Below are 19,438 nucleotides of genomic sequence, written 5' to 3'. Positions count from 1 at the left end.
AGTCAACACAGGAAAAGCCTGCTTGATTTCTCCATGATTTTAAAATGATGTCACAACATGTGAAAGGAGGAGGGAGGAGTCTGCCTTTTTGTTATTTCTCATTAGTGCACTGGATCGGGCTTTTGTTGCTCGACTCTATACAGATCTGCTTTTGAGTCCCTCTCCGTCTGTATTATTCACTCCGCTCAGGAGGCTCTCACATCGAGAAAATTACTTCTCTTAACATGAGTTTGTGGGAAAATGTTTTCAAACAACTCAGACCCTTAAAATGTATAATTATCCAATCATGACCAACCCAAAGATCAAGTATTAATTATTAATGGATTTGAGCAGGAAACCTGTCAATGTTGGATTAATTTTGAATAGGGAACTGCAGCTATTGTGTTTTCATGCATTTACCCATATACAGCTGAATTACTGTGGTATTGTTTTGACTTTCATAGGAATGTCACGAGGCACCAAAATGGCTTTAAAACCTTTTGACCATTTGTAATGCCACGCTTATTTCCACAAAACAGATCAGTCATGATTTAATGTTACCCGGGCATAAGAAACAAATTTCACTCTTTGTTTTAAATCGTTCCTTGCAACACAACAAGTGATTCAGAACTGGCTCTTGTAGATCTGCTTGAAGTAGATTACAGGGGGTAAATTGTGACGAGGAAACTCACTGATACGATAAGCTTTGACTTTGTTGGTGCCCATGAGAAGCTCCATTCATGAAATGCCAGTCCTACGCTGAGACGGTGCCTGCTTGCACCTTCTGTTCTAATGGCCATATGTGAAATTATTTCTACACTTAGAGAAAGCCACTTCTCCCCTGCAAGCATATAATTAATGTCCCTATGCCTATTTAAAGCATTTCTGCACACACCCTTCCGTTCAAGTCCTAATGAGCAATAAGACGAGAAAATGCCTCATAATAATACTATACTATAATAATGTTATAATACTATAACACAGTATTATACATATATATATATATATATATATATATATATATATACGTACGTTTATCATTCACTGAAATACAGACATAGAAGATAATATCAAAACAGGTGTCAGGAGTCAATTTTACATGAGCAGCATAAAGGAAATGATTTCCATTTTTGAATGTTAATCCTATTATCAATGGGATTATCTCCAAAGGCCAAAGTATATAGGCTATATGCAGATTTGCTTTGTTGTCAGGCCCTTTATCAAGGATTTGTTTATCATTATGCACTGTGACAACATAACAGGTCATGGTTGACATGTGAATAAACATTCTGGCCATTGACTCTTGTTTCAACGTTCAGTCATTGTTGATAAGAACACTATATATCTAAAACGGTTTCATGTTTCTTTGTTAAACAGTAAATGTACGATTTAACCACTGTTAAAAATGTGAAATATGTTTAAATTATTTTTCGGTTACAGAGATGGACACAGAGACCTACATGAGAAGCCGTTGATGGCTTCTTCCCCTTCATATACTCCACCAACATAATGATATTCTATTAAAGTCCTGTTTATGTGTAACAACAGTGTCAAGGCCCTGAATTAGCTAATTAGTAAGAATAAAGACAAAAGAACATGAATCCCATCCTGACTGATTGACAGCTGAAGTTTCTCCCCTCTGCCGTTGAGAGGATTTTTCTCGGCGACAATCCTCAGCAACAGTCAAATGTTGCCTTCAGGTACACACCGTAAATGCCCACTTTCTCTTTACTCAGTGCCTTTTGTTTGGAAGAAGTCAGCTTTGTAACACAGTCAAGTATGGGAAAAGAACAATTTTACTGTTTGGAAAACTTTAGTGAACTGATAATTTAGGTCATTTAACATTAAAAAAAAATTTAAAAAAAAAATGAAGGTTTGTTTACAAAGAAGAGAGTTATAGGCTTGGATTGAATTATTCTCATGTGATGACAGCAAATCTTTCTAAAAATGTTAAAAAATAAATAATTAAAAAAAATATATATTTTAAAAAGTAGAACCATGAATGCTCTCACCTTTTCCTTCATAGCCAGCTGTTCTGGTTATTATTTATTATTTAGCTTCTTGTGTTATGAATAAAACAAATTCTGCTACACGTTGAGGAAAACTACTAGCACATAGCCTACTTCCCATCAAAAAGTAAAAGCCACTAACCAAACACGCATCACCCAAAAGATTTGACTATAAAAAATATATCATTAGCCACTTTGTTGCACTTTGTGTGTCAAAGTAAAACTGAATTGTTTACTTGTTGCATGTAGACTACAGTATAGCATATAATAGCCATGATACATGGATTAAAATTTACTATAGATACATGTTTTGTTATTAACAAATTACATGATGGGGATGAGGGATGTGTAGCGGTCAACTCTTAATAGCGAGATTTCCGACACTAATCAAGCGCAGTGAAGTACCGCGCACTTCCCATGTCCATATTTGGGCGAGGATCGTTGGCGCGTGAGCCCAGAAAAGCGTTTCGAGGGTCTAAAATGAGCGTTTGTCTGTCGTGTGTCAGTAGAAGAAAAAAAAAATCCAAACGTTGTTTTCACAGAAGTTGACTGCGCCACGTTTCACTGGAGGAAACAGTCCTGCTGCAGAGATCAGAGCTTTGATTCACAGGAACTCTGACACACGCAGCTGCAAAAACATTTCACGCTGGAAAACTGTCAGGAGACGCAGGTAAAATTGAATTTATTTTGAAATTTTTGAAATTGTTCACCATTATGAAAAAAAAAGAGAGACTAATTTAGACTAATTAAAACCAAAATATGCATGAGCTGTACTGATCTATGCAGTCAGCAGGATGTTTTAATTGGCACCTGTTGATCGGAATTTCCTGCAAGTGGAAATACGTTTTAATTCGTGTTTTTAACGGATGATAAAGTTCTGTTGATGCCCAGATAATGTGAAAGTATGAAGATGTATGAGGATTCAGGTGTAACCCGGGAATCAGACCTGCTCCACTTCTTGTGAGAAGAAATATCATAAATACTGCAGTCTGCCCGCAAAATGGCCAAAAGTTCATCTTCTGTTTATCATAAAGATCTTAAACATGATGTTTGAAGCCTGATCAGCAGCTCAAGTTCCAGTAGAGTGGAACCAGATTCAGGCAGAAAACACTGACAAAGAATAATAAAAAAAAAAAAACACGTCAGTAAAATGTTACACAATGTGTTTGATTTACCAAAACTGTGACAGGTGGATAGGATTGAATGGTTTTGAGCTATTGTTTTACTATTCTTTTGTGCGTGTGTTTTTGAAGCCTGTTACTCTGCAAATTTCAAAAGCTGGAAACGCCCCATACCCATCAGGAAACACACACACACACACACACACACACACACACACACACACACACACACACACACACACACACACACACACACACACACTCACTCACTCACTCACTCACACAAACACAAACGGGTGCAACAGAGCAGTATCACATCACGGAAAGACAAAGCTTTGAGTCCTGCTACAAACATCTGGAGTCTACTCTTTGAGACAATTGCAGATGCATTTTAAAAGCAGTGCTTTGCTTAGCTGCTGTTGGTTTTCGAAAAAAAAAATTGTTAAAATAAGAATATAAAGGCAGTTTAGGTTCAGACCTATTGATCTTCACGTTTTTAACCCCTTCACCAGCTGATGGTGGTTACAGAGGTTCACACTGTGTACAAATCAATCTGTTGCTTTGCTGAAGCTTGTCTTGCTCTCTCTTTCTTTCTCTCACTCACTCACTCACTCACTCACTCACTCACTCACTCACTCACTCACTCACTCACACATCTCAGCTCGAAGCATCTTCCCCCCCCTGGTGACAGTCGCAGCAGTTCTGAGCCTGTAATTTACCTGTGCTATTTATATTGATAATAATTACATGTGTAGGAGATTAAATGGGTAAGAAAAAAAGGATTGTGTTTCATTATTCATCAACTGCATCAAACTGTAGAATAATAGAAAATAGAAAATTTCCTGCGCTCTGTGGATCTCCACTTATTATCTTCAGAATGTGGCTGGTGCAGGTCAGAGCTCCACTTCAGGCTAAACATTATGAGTCTCTTAGTCATTAATTCATCATTGCTTCTTCATATTATACAGTAGATTTGTGGTCACTACTCGAAAAACCGCTTCACCCATTCAAAGAGAAATTAAAAAATGGAAATGCTGCCCAAAGATAGGACTCAGTTGTTGTGTTCGGAAGTATACGCCATTAATTATACCCTTTGTGAGCAGTAGTATGACTTCAGAGCATCGTATTGCAGCGCAGTGTATTGTGGCTGCAGATTGATGTTTTTTGCGTAAACTATGGAGGAGGCATTATTACTTCTTCATAAAGACTCAATGGGCTGCTATTTCTGACTTGCTGGATTGCGTTTTTTTTTTTTTTTAATTTTATGGTGACAAAGGACTTATTATCTGCGCCATAACAAGCACGGATTTGTGCCATTGTTTAAGTTTTATATTTTTTGTGCGTTGCTGTCAGTGAGTTCTGCTGCTTGGCTCTGCTGCAGACGCCCTTTCACAAAAGCTCCACAATCGTCAATTCCTGGGATTTTCTCCCAACAATCAATTTACCCGAGCCAATGTGCCTGTCATGTGCCTTGACAACACAGACTCTATAAGCTTCTGGGAATAGACAACTGGATGTAGTGTTTTTTTGTTGCTGGATTATGTATTATCTCCAGGTGCATATTGTATACAATGATCACGGCGATGTTTACACTTTTTCCCCATCCAGTCCCTTTGGAAAGCTTGTTAAAGAGTTGACACAGACCTGGCAGTTTGATCCATTTAGCTGATTTCCCCCTGAGGGCCCGGCCACATAATAACGCTGATGGTGAAGGATGAGACTCTTGGTTCTGTCTTCAAGGTGCCGTTAAGCATCAGAAACACTACAGAATAATCTACTTGGAGTTATGATTTGAATGTGTACCTCCCTCTGGCTGACGAGCTTGAATTAAGTCTTGAGGAAGATGAAAATGGCATGTCGTGTTTAATTTAATGACATAAACTGCTAACGTCCTCATGAATTTAGATGGTTAATATCACCCCATTTTATTTTGGAGACTCAGGGGGAATGTAATATTAAATGACCATCTCAAGACAAATCTTTGGGTGTCTGTTTGAAGCTGTTAATTAGCACGCGTGTTGGAACACATTGAAAACCTTGTTACTTTATTGATCTTTAATATCTCGCTGTCTTTTGCCGCTTTACATTTGAATCATCGAATAAAAGCAATAAGAAAATAGTTCTGCAAGCTCATATTGAAGTGTTGTGTGGGCTGATTGACACCTTTAGGTTAAACAGTGAGTGACTGGCATATTGAGCTACTATGTAGGTGAAGAGGTGTGTCATTTGCACCCCCACAGATTGTTTTATGTATTTCTCTATTCCAGTATAGTGGTGTGGTTTGATTTTAAAACATTGTGGACTGTGGTGACTGCTGCACTTGTCAGTGGGAAATGTGTATGTTTTGCTGTGTAAGGGTGAACACATTATAACATCAAGGGATTTTTTTTTTTCTTTCATTTCAGCCCTTGTAGAACTCCATTTACCTGCATTTACCAGCTCCTTTTCCTCTGCTGTTACCATAGAGACACTCCATCCCTATCAGCAAGTCGCCTTTGGCTGCCGGGCTCATTGGCTCTCACTGAGAGAGACACTAGTGAGGAAGTGTTTCCCTGGCATGACTTCAGCACCGATGTAGCGAGAGAGGCATTTACTTGGCTTTGACAATGTTTCCTTGGCAGCCGGTGCCCCGTCATTGGTGGCATGTCGACCTGTTTTGTCACCACAGGTTGACGGCTGAGACAGAGTGAAATCCAGCTGGGAGATCTCCACTCCTGTAATTGAAATGAGTTCACCTGGGAGACAGCTGCTCCGCGCTGCCTGTTGGCTGTCAACAGTCTGTGCTTACTAGCTGGCATCTAGTGGATTTGTATGATGCCCGAGCAGGTATTCGACCGGAGTCACCGCTGCTTTTGAAGTTGGGAAAAATGTCTCCTGTTTACCACAGCGAGCAAACATGTCACAGGCAATTTGTTTTTAGCTGCTTGGCCTTTTAAAGATGTCATGAACAGAGTATAACGCTGTTAAACAGAAGTCAAGTGGCGCATGAAACGCTGAACAATTGCTCACCTTCCAAAAGGCACGAAATGCAACTGCAACACAGCCTGAAGCTGGAGACTTTAATGCTTTACCAGATTATATTTATAATGATATTTGTTAATATTTTGATTGTTGGGGCTGTTTGGAGTAAATTATTTTAACTGTTGTGACTGTGTGCATATTTAATTTCTTCTTGGGTCTCTCACAAAATACATTTTGATCTCATTGAGACTTCCTAAATGAACAAAGCTTAACTAACTAACTATAACTAACTCGTTTTAACTGTCAAACAGGAAATGTGGGAAATTGGACTTCCCAGTACTGAAATACTCCCAGTTTACAATGTAGTATGAAGAAGAAATAAAACTGAAAATGCCTTTTCCAATTAAAATACAATTTTCTGTAACTTTATTGGACTTGATCAAAACCAAACATACAAAAAATAATATTGAACTTTTGCAACAAACTGGGTTTTTGATTGGGCTTGATAAAGGTGACACAAATAATGTAAAAAAAATGTCACATTTGAATAGGGGCTATGTATAAAAATATATATACTGTTTATTTGTTTTGTTTACTGTATAATATGTATATTTGCCAAAAAAGTCACTCACAGAAAATGTGCAGTCTGTCATTATCTATGTTTGTTGGGAGTCAGAGAGACATAGAAGAGGTCCAACTCATTATATCCTCTGTAAAACTGAAATGACAAAACTAGACTTCTTGGTATTCGGGGAGTTAGTGCTGCTACTACAGCACTAATCACAGATGTCAAAACAGAGTTTTTATTGAACTAACTTGTACAGCTGGGCTCTCTGAGACCCTAAAAAGATGTAGCTTGTTATTTTACTTTATAAACTTCTGAAACATCATATTTATACATAATTCTCATAAAGTAAAAAAAAAAGTCATGTGGCAGATTGTGACACATTTTGCAAATCAAGACACATCTGATCAGACACACCAAGAGTGCAAACTACTCCTTTTATGTCAGTGTCAGAGGTAAAAACACTCTTTGTAGGTAACTGGCTATACCTCTGGATAAATGTCGAAACGTAACATTATATCTTTATGTCTATGACATATTTCCACTTCTGCCACAGAGACATTCAAAAATTATACTAATTCCATCATTTATCAGCTTGATTGAGTAACAACAGCTACTCACAGTGACCTGTTTATCCCTCTGATTGAAAATAGGAAGTTTACACCACATCCCTTTCCCTTGGAGAAATATAGGAAATCATTAAGTGAATTAGAAATGGAGAAAATTCCAAGAGTTTCCCGCTGAGGCGCACATGAGACATTGATGATATCTGACAGGGAAGGAGTATCGACACTTAAGTCTAACAGAGTGGATACTCCAAGTGGATAATAGATGTCAGCTTCCTGGATCGATGGCATACTGTCCTCTGGCTCAGCCAATGATGCAACTTGTACCCTGAATTTCTGGCTGAAAAGCCGACTGCACGCTGCTCTCCGCGCTGTTGGGCCAGAGCACTGAATGATTGCAGTCACACAGGGAAATATGTTTCATTTTCTGGATCCATTTGGTGTAAGCACTTTAATTCAAAATGGTGCCATCCAAAAGCAAACGAGGAAAAAAGCTCAGTCAACATAGGCTCTAAAATAGTAATTTAAAAAAAAGGGCTGCATCAGCTCAGAGTTTTTTCCCACAAGCACACCCAGCTAATTGTCCTCAATTACAGTTTGTTAGTAAAGATTACTATTGTGAAAAGTCCGAAGAAACTCCCAGCCCATGCCCCACTGCCTCTTTTTCACATAGATGTTCAGAAATTGTCTGTCATCTATTGAAAAGTCTGTCTGTCTGTCAGACTGTCTGCCGAAACAACTTCTCCATCAATCAGAGCCGCTCTCTGTTGTGTCCTTGTCATTTCTGTCTTCTTTCTTTGTGTGTTCAGTCTCTCCTCTTCTCACCGCCGTTCATGGCTCACTGACTGTTCGAGTCTCACAAAGGCCACCCAGCCTGTATCACAGTCCCATTTATACAAACTTCATAGCACAGTTAAAAGATTGTAAATTGGACGAGCAGTGAAAGAAGTGATTGGAGACTCTCTGTTTCGAAATTAAGCCTCTCTCTCTCTCTCTCTCTCTCTCTCTCCTCAGTTGCTAAGCAGATGTGCGAGCATCCTGGAGTGTTTTGCTGTACAAGCTAATGACATTTACATCATTAACGACCTTGCAATCCGATCACTGTCGTACTTTTACTTGAAATAAGAAAATGAAATCTAAATGGCATTGTAAACAGTCTCGCGGCTATGCTGTGATTGAAAATTTTGTGTTGCCCTTGAGAGATATGGCAGATAATAAACTTATTCTCCTGTGAGGGTTTAGAGAATATTGAATTGCAGGTTTCTAAAGACTTCCAACCTTCTGTTGAGATTAAAAGGATTAACTCCTAATAAAAGGTAGATACCGCACATGCGTAATGTCCTTGTCTGACATTTGACCAAAAAAAAAAAAGGTCACTTGAAAATATGTTTTCCAGTCAATGAAGCAGTTGTACTAATTATAAAATTAGCTAATATAAAATTATTTGATGTTGCAAAGAAACTAAAGTTTGCTAATCATAAAAAAAAAATATTTTCTCTTTTTAAAGATTTCCAAACAGAAGTTTGTTTTAATTCTTTGGTTATTCTTCTGTGGGGCACAGTGACAGTTCACACTTTTGTCATTAGATCATATAATTCAGTTATACTTTAAAGAGACCATGAAGCCAAAATGAAAATCCACTTTATGGCAAGTGCTGCTGAGAATGACCTATTCAGTCTGAGTGAATTGCTTAGCAACACAGGCTCATTTTTCCAAAATTCATATTTCACCTTCACAATAACCAGAGGAAACCATTCTCTACAAATGTTCAACAAACATCTTGCTCTGTTAAAGGTTTAGTATATAGGATTTGGGGGGGGGATCTATTAGCTGAAATACAAATGCATAATGATGTTTTCATTATCAGCTGAAACTGTGAACTATTGTGTTTTCATTGCCTTAAAATGAGCCATTCATATCTACAGTAGAGAGGGAGCGGGTCCACGTCCACAGAGCTGATAATTCTTTTTAATATCCATAATACAGGGGTAGGTTGAAGGCCACTAGAGCTGGAATGTGGTCCTTAAAAGTAAAAGATTTTGGGAAATAAATGCTTTCTTGCCAAAAGTTAGATGAAAAGATCAATCATTCCTAACATGTCTAACACAACTGTGCGAAAGTCTGAAACACTTCAGATGTTTAGATTCTTATTCATCACGCAAGACTATCAGCCAGGTGTCTGATCGGTCTAAATGTCAGTCTGAAGCGTGAACCCCAAAGATAAAATCAGAGTACAGGAGAACAAGGAGAAGGTTTGACCCCCAGAGACCTGATCTCGGGAGTGAGTATGAAAGTACATGAAGAGACAGAGGCTAAGTCCACACAAGAACAAGTGTGTAGGACATCTGGTGTGGTTTTAAAGGCAAAATGTAGTCACACCAAATAGTGACTGGATTTTTGATTTTTCTGTTTACTAGAAAAATAACTTCATGGAATTCTTTTTTTTTTTTTTAAGTATTTAACAAGTAAAGTATTCACTTATTAAAAGTACCTCAAACTCTTGTGTTCATCTCTTTTAAAACTGAACTGAAGTGAAGTCCAGATGTGCAGTGAAGTGCCTGTCTTCATTCTGCCTTTGGGAAGCATTAACACCTGCTGTTGACGTGCCTCAAAGCAAAGCATGTCAGCCTCCCAACTGTTTCAGATGAACTGGTCCCCTGTGAACAGCTTTTAATTTTTGACTGTATCAATAGTTGAAAAAGAAACCACAATTTGAAAGAAAACTATAGTTTCACTGCATGGAAGTTGTTGTTTTTTATCCCAGTGTCTTCATGCCACTATTGATATTTTGTTAGTCAAACATGGCAGATTCGCAGTTAACACTGGTTTAAATGTTTATTGTATCATGAAGACAATGAAAGTGTGAATCACAATTTACAGTGAATACAAGTTTCAAGATTCTTTTAAATCACTTTTGTTTTACAGATAGGAGTAAAAACTATTTCTGGATCTGTTTCTTGTTCAACCTCTGGTGTATTTCTTCACTAAATATTCAACTACCACTAACTTCTCAACTAAAATATGGCTGTCAGTTTGCCTGCGAGCCTACATCACAGTGAACATTTTAAAATATATTTAAGTCTTTGTCTGTTTTCACCTAATATGGCTTTAACTGAGCAGGTTTTCTTCCCACATATTCTGTGCAAAGCTTATTTATTATTATTATGAATTTGCAGTCCCATAAATAGTGGTGGATTGACTATGAACTGACCAGACTAAAAGGTGAAAGATAAATTGCATGCTGTGCAGCATCAGTCAGGTTCAGACAGAAATGGAAACCACATTGTTGAAGAAAACTATAACTGTTAAAAGTGCATGAAGGAGATTATTTTTTTTATTGTACTCTATTAATCCCCGAGCGGAAATTATTTTGCTACAGCAGCATCCCGAGGGGAGCTGCTGCAACAGGCTGCCACGACCGCGGCGCCCACTAACCTGAGGTGCATGTTTTTGGGTGATGGGAGGAAGCCGGAGAACCCAGAGAGAACCCACGCAAGCACAGGGAGAACATGCAAACTCCACACAGAAAGGCCCAGGACCTGATTCGAACCCGGAACCTTTTTGCTGTGAGGCGACAATGCTAACCACTGCACCACTGTGCCGCCCAAATTATGCAGCTGAGAAGGCTCCTGCTTTGCAGATATTATCAAATGCATTTTGACTCCCTTTCTTTCCAATCAGACTTTGCATTTGAATGACGGTGTCTTGATTTGCTCTTTGTGTCTGCTCAGCCAGTGAACCATCATGACAACGCTGTTAGACTTAAAGAGTAGTGTGCTGAGGCAGGTGCAGAGGAGCCAGTCGCTGAGAAGCCGAAGGGAGTCACCGCCTCCCACCGCCAGCAGCCCCGTCACACACTGTCCCGGACCCTTACCTCGCAGGTAAGCCACTGGTCTACACATATACATGACTCCTTGTTCTGTAGCGGGGTTATGATGGTTGTTCATACATGTGGTATCCATTCTTTAGACACTTTGTACTCTGTGCTGTTTTATTAAACATGCCATGAATAATTTAAGTATGGTTGCTTGTCTGTAAATACGTTGCTGTCATTCAGTATTTATGTGATGAAAATGTAGTGAAGGTAAACAATTTAAAGCCTGCATTTTTGAATGACAAAACAAGCAGGTTGTGATGCGTTCTCTGCTTTTTCTTTTAGATTATCTACTGTATTATTGTCAGACACAAGTTAGACCTGCTCAAGTTTGAGGAAAAAAAAAATCTGTGGACTGGATGTTTTTTTTTTAATACATTTCTGATTCTAGCCACGGTTAATATTTGCTTGATTGTTGTAGTTTACGGCCAGTAAAAGTAAAAGCCGAAAGTCTGTTTTAGGAAATGAGCATGTAGTCAGGGGAGCTCAGAAAGATAATGACATCCTCTGGAAAACAGCGACACGAGCTTGTAAGCAATAATTCAAGTCTGTTATTCATTTGTTTTCCGCTGGCTGTCCTGCTGAAGCCAGTGGTCACCGTTTCTAGTCGACACGATGTTTAAATTGCACTGAGAAGGCCATTCACAAGCTGCCTACCCCCCATAGACACATAAACCACACTATTACATGCACAGGCAGGCTCTGAGGGAGTCACAAATGCTGCTTTCTTGTATATCACTTTTACACCACATGGTTCTGATGTCTAAATGTCTCCTTCAATATATGAGCCCAATGCTGTATGGCAAACTGCTGCTTTCACTTGAACGCTGAATATGTTTTCCTGCGTCATAAAGCAGGCTATAAAATCCCCTGCATGTTTGGTGAATGTGAATAGAAATATATACAAAAATGCACATGGTTTTACATGGTGTGTGTGTATGTATCATTAGGCATGTAGCAGGAAGAAACATTTTCTACAGGCCAATAAAAGACCAACTTAGATGCTTTGTGTGTGAAGAATCAAGAATAGGAAACTTAAGTGATACAATTTTCTGCATCATTGAGATATAACTAGTGATCTAGAGCTGGTTTCAGTCATCTTTTTAGTCACTTTTCCAGACACAATGTCAAAAGTTTTGTAGTTGCGTCTTCTCAGATGTGAGGAGTTTCTGCTTCACTTAATCAAGAAAATAATTGACAGAATGATCTTAAAAATTGCTATCAGTTTTTACCCCATATTAGACAAAATCCACTTGTCATTTTCATGACATCGAGAGAATATATTGTATGCTCTGTTCCTCTATCTTTTTTTTTACATTTTCTGTTACATGTACAGCTCTTATAATGTTATTGTTTTAATTAATGTGTTCTTATTTTGTCACCATGAGCTTGTGTCTTGATTTCATCTTTCCGATGCTTATACTATGTTCTTCCTGTTTTGAAGGTTTTTGTTGTTGTTATTTTATTTTATTATTTTTTTTAAACAGGCATTGGTTGGGTTGGTGGGTGGGGTGCGGTTGTATTTTGTTCTCCTTCCAACAAATAAAGTGGCTCAGGTAAAGCCAGTCATCTGATTGTTTTGTTTTTTTCAGGCTTGTTTTGAAGCTTCATCTGAAGCCAAAAGTAATAGTATGAACCTGAGGTTTCTATAGCAACCTAAACACAGCCCGCTGCCACGATGTGAAGTTATACTTGTAATGACAACCGAGTCTATTTTTATCGTGGAAGATAACCCCAGATGCTGTGTGGAGCACTCATCCATTTTAAAGACTAATGCGTGAGCTACAGATGACTTTTGGCCCATTTACACGCGTATACTGTATATATTTATTTATTTTGTGTGTAATTTAATAGTGTAAATATGTGTTATTGATTTACAATTTTAAAGATATTTTTATGCATTTTAATATCAACTCAGCTCTCGTGGTCTTCATTAAAAAGTGATTTGATGCATAAGTATCTCACCTTTTTCTCATTTCCAATGCCAGCTCCACGGTGCTACAGCCTTCCCACCGAGCCTCAGCCGTTTACATATAACATGAGCGCTCATCATTAGAGGCCGGCTGTTGACCTTTGTCATCCATTCAGACTGCTGCTGACCTCCCTGCACTCTCACTTTAATTGAGAATTTGCAAATGAGGCCGGGTAGATTTGAGTTGCGCCGTCCACAGTTGTTGACCCAGTGGTACAGTCGGCTATCAGCGCTGAGCCTTTCCGAGCAGACTCTGGCACACTAGAGGGGAACTTTTTAATTCAGATGAGCAAATTATGTTTTTACCGCTATGTGAGCAGGTGGTTAAGTCGCTGGAAATGCTGTCAGACACCGTCACAGATGAGCTTGACTGGTTATATATGTATTTAAATTTAGATTAAGTTTTATTGTTGTTTGCTTATTTCGCAGTTCACTTCCATCTCTGTCAGCTTTGGTGGGCTTTATACTTTACACTTGATTTGTTTTGAATCTTGAGCTCCCTGCAGTTTCTTTAATGGGTTTGGCTCCTCAGTGTCACTGTATTGAGGCTCTTATTTTTTAATAATATAAAATTACACAATCAGAAGAACATTAAACAGAAACCCCTGACGCACATGCAATAACATTCATTGCAAAGGCCCTCGAGGCCAGTGTTATTCTATATTTTTCTTATTTCTAATGAATCCACTGAATAAAAAAACCAAACAAAACAACGATGTGAAAATCTGTCCTTGTATTTTCCTGATTACTTTACCATGTTGGTGCATAAGAATCAGCTTTATTGGCCAAGTATGTTTACGCATGGAAGTATTTTAAGAATTTAAAGTAGATTTTCTTGCCGAATTGTTCTTTTATTCTAATAAGATTTTGGATGCTTTTACTTGAGTATGTTTATACTGTTTTATGGCTCCTTTTAGCCCATATAAAGATCTGAATTAATCTTCCATCACTGTGAAGTACAATGCTAAGTTGTTCATTAATATCTTGTCTTTTAAGCCAACATTGAGGAGAATATTTGAAAGTGCTCAGAAATATACTGCATAATTGTGAACATGTATTCTGCCAACAATACTTCTTCAGATAGCAAGTTCAATTAATTGTTGGTTTTGGTTTTAGTTGTGGATAACGATAAGAAAAATCATCAACAGCCTAATCACAATGCAGATGTATAATTGTCAGTGACTGTCATTCTACACATCAACCTGGTATCAAGGCAAAGCGTGACATAGACACGCCCGTCCACTACAACACAACGCTTTTGCCTCTAGCCGTGAAAGTAACACTTTTTCCGGGAGTGGACAAAAATAAAACCTACTACATTCTTGGCGCCATGTGATTTACAGGAAAATCAAATCTTTTGCAAGTGGTAGTGGACAGGCGTGTCTATTTCACGCTTCGCCGTGATAATGGGTTGTACAAATTTAACTGTCCACAAGATGAGAAGTATCCAAAAGTTATGTGCTTTTAATTGAGCAATACCGTGTAGTTTGATGAGTAAAAGATAAAGGAACAGATTTTTGTGTAAATACTTTTTCTCTTGTAGTCAGGAATTGTGCAGGTCATAAAAGCTGTGAAACATAATTGAGAAGCACCCAAGAAGACTTGACTTGGAAAGCATTTCACATTGGGCTGCTGTATCTGTCAGTGGTGCTCGTTGGGAGACTGCTGTTTCTTTTTCTTTTTTTTTCACAAGTTATTGAATGGAGAGATTCAATCATTGCTTTTGTGATTGTAGCTTCACACTGAAGCCTTTCCACCTGTAATGTTTTGTTGCTTAATCAAATGTGTAATTAGAATAAAACAAACAGTCTTGTGTGTTACAGTGAAGGGGATCCTTGTGACTGAGATCTTTGCTTATGATAGGAGTCGCAGTCTCATATTACGCAGTGACAAGCGTGATAAATCAGATTAAAAAATCATCTTATTTTATTAGAATGCATACAGACGTCACATTATTTTTCATGCTGCAGATGACAGTGATGTCTGCAGTATTAATTACTATGTATGCACTGCCATATTATATTGGAGTTTGAAGTGAGGCGCTGCTGTCACCTTCACACTCTCGGTTAGTAACGTTTAATCATATTCTCTCAGACAGAAGAAGTTCATGTTTTTATTTATGTTTTCCCTCTGATTTACTCCAGAGACGGGAAAACATAATTGATGCATTTGAATGAATTCTGAAAAGTCAATTAGAATACAATGAGTTTAAAAAGAGGAGGTGTTTCCTAGCAACATCAAATCAGTTTGTTATTCTGGTGCCGCTTGTGTGTGCATGTTTGTGTGTGTATAAGAAAGATACTAAGGTTGAAAGATATCACCTTTTTTTTTATATATCAAATCTAAATTGACTGGACTTTCATCATTTGGGCTTTTATACTGCTTCCAAGCTCCAAAAAAAAAAAAAAAAAAAGAGAGATCCCAGATTGTCTCGACAAATCCTCAAGCTGACTGGCAGACGACCGGGCAGATTTATGGATACGAGAATGCTTTGGACGATTGAAGACGGAGAGAATTGAGAGTCTCATAACACAAGTCTTGCAATGAAATGAAACTTATTTGTATTACATGTGCAAATGAAAACCGTAAGCTCCAAAAAACAAAGCTCCCAATCCCTTGGCAGTCGAAGAGGGTTTGTTTCTGGAGTCATTTACAGATTGGAGACTCGGTTTGTGGTTTCTGGCTTTCAAACGCTGACTGACAAGTATCACATGAGAATAGCACCTAAATTTACCTTTCGCAAAATGAAAATGCACCAGGGAGGCTGAAGAGTTAAGGCTTGTGTTGTATGCATGTTTGATGTTTTAAAGTTTTAAACAATTAGTCAGTAATGAATTAACTGCTAACCCATTTTTTTTATAAGTTAAAATGCTCATTAGTCACTTTTTTGAGCTTCATAAAAATTAATGACTGTTAGCTGCAGCCCTTTTATCCCCAAAAAAAAAATTGTTGTCAAAGCTATAGCTTAAAATGTGATTAAAGAGCTGTGGTGTGGTGTATTTTTTACAGAGAGGAGGAGATTTAACTGTAGCTCACAGTGAGTCTGGCATTGATAGACGATGCCATCCGTCTAAACTAAGTACATCAAGTTTTACTGAGCTTGATGTCGGTGAAAACCTGACCAACTCTCCCACCATGGCTGCCATTAGTCTTCATCAATACCTCATGGGTTTGCCATCCGCTCCCCCGCCATGGTGAGAGTCAGTGGGTGCTGGGTTGGGCTGCCACACGCCTGCTGTGATGTGATGATGCTAATAAATGAGCATGTCAGGGCCTCTCTGGACAGCTCTCTCTCCTGGTATAATGTGATGGGGTTGGCTGAGAGATGAAGCAGGAGCCTGGGAGGGTGGGGAGGGTGGGGGTTAGGAGTTTGAAAGCAGACAGCATGGCGGCTCCCGACGGTTCTGCTACAGCTCACATCAGAGCTGCTGCCCCGGCCCGATGATTTCCATACGGGCCGGGAGGAAGGTGCCCCCTTGAGAGACTTGGGAGGAGGAAGAAGGTAGGGGCGAAGCTGGTGTTAGTGGGGATTCCCAAGGTGTTCAGCCAGCTACTCCCTCCCTGATGTGCCCATGTCACCATGACAACTGGTGCCGGCGGGAGTCCGGGAGACCCACTCACACCTGGAGGAAACTGAAAACATCATTTGCATTTTGCACACAGCCTTGCTCATCACACTAGATTAACATGGTTCATGCAGAGTGCATACATGTTGGATTTTTTTTTTTCCAACACTCAAGACAAGATGGTGTTTGATAACTAATAAAGAGCTGAACTGCAGGCGATGGAGTCCAGTAGTTCAACATAAAACGGAAACAGATCATCTCTATTGACAAACGCTCTTCCAAAGTGTCTGTAAACAGGATGCTGTGTGATCCCACCAATGGCACGCTGTGTTTTTAATCACTGTCCCTAAATATTCTGATGTTTCACTGATCCGACGATGAATTTGTTGCCAAAGTGCGACGTACATTTCACCTCTTTTGATTTTCCGTCTCTATTTTTAGAGATGAAGATTGTTTGTCAATCTGCTCCTTCTTCTTGGCAGGGTTTCAGAGGAGAGCGTGGAGTTCTTTGAGCGTATGAATGCCATCCTGCAGAAACAGGAGAACATGATGCGGGCGGCACAGGCCGAGGTAACCCCCCTCCCCTCCCACACACACACACACATACACACACCCAACTTCCACCTTTCCGTCTGTTACACACTTGAAACATAAATGTGTAGCTAGCACGCCTCGGTGCCCTCTTTCAGCCCACCGCCATGGCCACTGTGACGTCCATAGGCAGAAGGACTGGGTTAAAGAGGGTGCTCGGAGGACTGGACTCAGCTGTGACAAGCTGCTGTCGATGGTTATGTTCAGTTCCTCCCACTGCCAGAGCTAGGCATTGATGCTTTATTAATAGTTGCAGAGAGCGCTCAATGATTTCATTTTGAAACTGCTGCATGTCAAAAAAGTCAAACCCAAGCAAAAAGCAAAGTGTTGCTTTTGATCAAAACACGAGATGTTCTAATTGGAAAGACATTTATCTTCTGAAAAATTCAGCATGTTTTCCGAATTGTGGATTTTTTTTCTTCTTTTTTTTTCTTTTTGCTTCGTGATTCATTATTGTTAAATCAGTATGAAAGCTGCAGTAATGGAAAGATATTCTATTTAATTGCTATTTTATGACACTTCAAATTTCCGCTCCACTAAAATGGAGGGAAATATTGCACTTTTCACTCAATTGCTGTTATTGACGGCTATCGTAACTAGTTACCTTTCAGATTAAAATTTTATTTTATTTTATTTTATTAACCATATGACAATCTTAAAGAATGAAATGCATTATTTAGACTGGAAATAAATAGTTTTCTTTTTTCCTTGAGATTCCTTACTTAACGCTTTTATCCTGTTGGGGCATATTTTAGATGTCTATTGGCAGTCATTTGGGAGTATGTGAGGCCCAGTGTTGTTAAAACACCATTAACTACCCCGTTAATCATCTCGGGTTCCTCAGAGTTATCTTCGGACTGTGGAGGATTTACCTCTGAGATGTCTCTTTGGTTGTAACTTTGTCACTGACAGTAATGTGAAAAAATAAGTACATCCCAAAGAAATTGTTGCCTTTTTTGACATATTTAGCAAAGCTAACATTTAGTCCTCCTTGAAACAAATTTAGACCTAAAAATTATATAGACGCCTGTGTTGCCCCCTTTAGGATAATTTTTAAATAAAGATTTACCAAAAATGAAGCTGTCTTTCTTATACTTCCAGGTTAAACCCTCAGAAGCATCACACTTTAAAACATTTTTCAATACGTCCTTCCTTTTGATTGGGCCGTCTTAGATTGGAAACCACTGGACTAAACAACATAATTGTAGTGTACATAAAGTACAATAATACGATTTTCAATTTAGTGTTGTACTTACTACTTGTTGTTTTTTTATAATGCCGTATGGCTGCTGTTACTTAAGTAAATCTTCAACCACTTGAAGGCAGACTAAAGGAAATTACAGGAGGTCAAGTGATGAATAATAATAGCTTACTGTTTCCTCAGCTTTGCTTCACTCTATTTTTCATTTAATAGAACTTGTTCTCAATCAACACAACTTTTTGCGACAGAGGTTTTCATTTGGCTAAACTGGTTTTGTCCCCTTACAGTGCCAAAAAGGAGCCTGCACTGTGCCGCCGCCCCAAGAGGATGTGGACCAGGCCTTTAATACTGACCGAATCAGCAGGGCCGAGGTGCGTCAGCTCAGCTTTTCTGTTCTCATCGTATTTCAGCAGTGATTGCATTTGAAAAGTTACAGTTATGACACAGTTGTAGCTTTTTATTCCTGTTCAGTGGAGCAGAAAGCATGAAGGCAAAAAAGCACAAGTTTTTATTTTTTCTGAAAGGTAGTTATTAAGTGGTGTGTTTTCATGTAGCTGGACCTGCTTTATGAGGAAGCTGTGTACACGGTGGTCAACAGGGTCGGAGTGCCTTCACCAGAAAATGTGAAAAGTGATGATGAGCTGTTCGCTTACCTACTGAAGGTATCTGCCTGTCTGTCTGTCTCTCTGTCTATCGATCTCTATATCTATTTATCTATATTGATATTTATCCATATCTCTATATACAGTATAATGTATATCTTCCTCTATATCTCTCTATCTGTGTATTAATCTCTCTCTATCTCTATCTCAAGCTCTCTATATTTATCCCTTTATATATTGCCATCTTGCCATCCATCTATGTCTCTATCTGTATTGATCAGAATCTCGATATCTATCTATGTATATATATCTGTGTTTATCTCTATATTTATCACTATCTCTTTCTATGTCTATCTATATTTCACTCTGTCTCTATGTATACATCTTCCTCTATATCATTATGTCTCAATCTATCTATCTCTATATTGCTA

General features: G+C 38.7%; 2 protein-coding genes across 2 annotated transcripts in view; one reads left to right on the top strand and one right to left on the bottom strand.

The window, feature by feature from the left end:
- The window catches only part of igfals (insulin-like growth factor binding protein, acid labile subunit), a 222,849-nt gene that overhangs the window by 101,024 nt on the left and 102,387 nt on the right, over window positions 1–19,438 (bottom strand). The gene's annotated exons all lie outside the window — the stretch shown is intronic.
- Window positions 2,448–19,438, top strand: part of baiap3 (BAI1 associated protein 3) — a 35,928-nt gene continuing 18,937 nt past the window's right edge. Inside the window, exons 1-5 of the mRNA XM_069715557.1 lie at window positions 2,448–2,658; window positions 10,933–11,082; window positions 17,096–17,183; window positions 18,693–18,776; window positions 18,960–19,067. Coding sequence (XP_069571658.1) covers window positions 10,946–11,082; window positions 17,096–17,183; window positions 18,693–18,776; window positions 18,960–19,067 — 417 coding nt within the window. The 5' untranslated portion in view covers window positions 2,448–2,658; window positions 10,933–10,945. The remainder of the gene's footprint in view (window positions 2,659–10,932; window positions 11,083–17,095; window positions 17,184–18,692; window positions 18,777–18,959; window positions 19,068–19,438) is intronic.

Source organism: Brachyistius frenatus, unplaced genomic scaffold, assembly GCF_029030835.1.
Source record: "Brachyistius frenatus isolate BFR_SWC_R1_liver_20210118 unplaced genomic scaffold, ASM2903083v1 Contig_144, whole genome shotgun sequence".
Classification (NCBI taxonomy): domain Eukaryota; kingdom Metazoa; phylum Chordata; class Actinopteri; family Embiotocidae; genus Brachyistius; species Brachyistius frenatus.
This window is presented reverse-complemented; position numbering and strand designations above follow the sequence as displayed.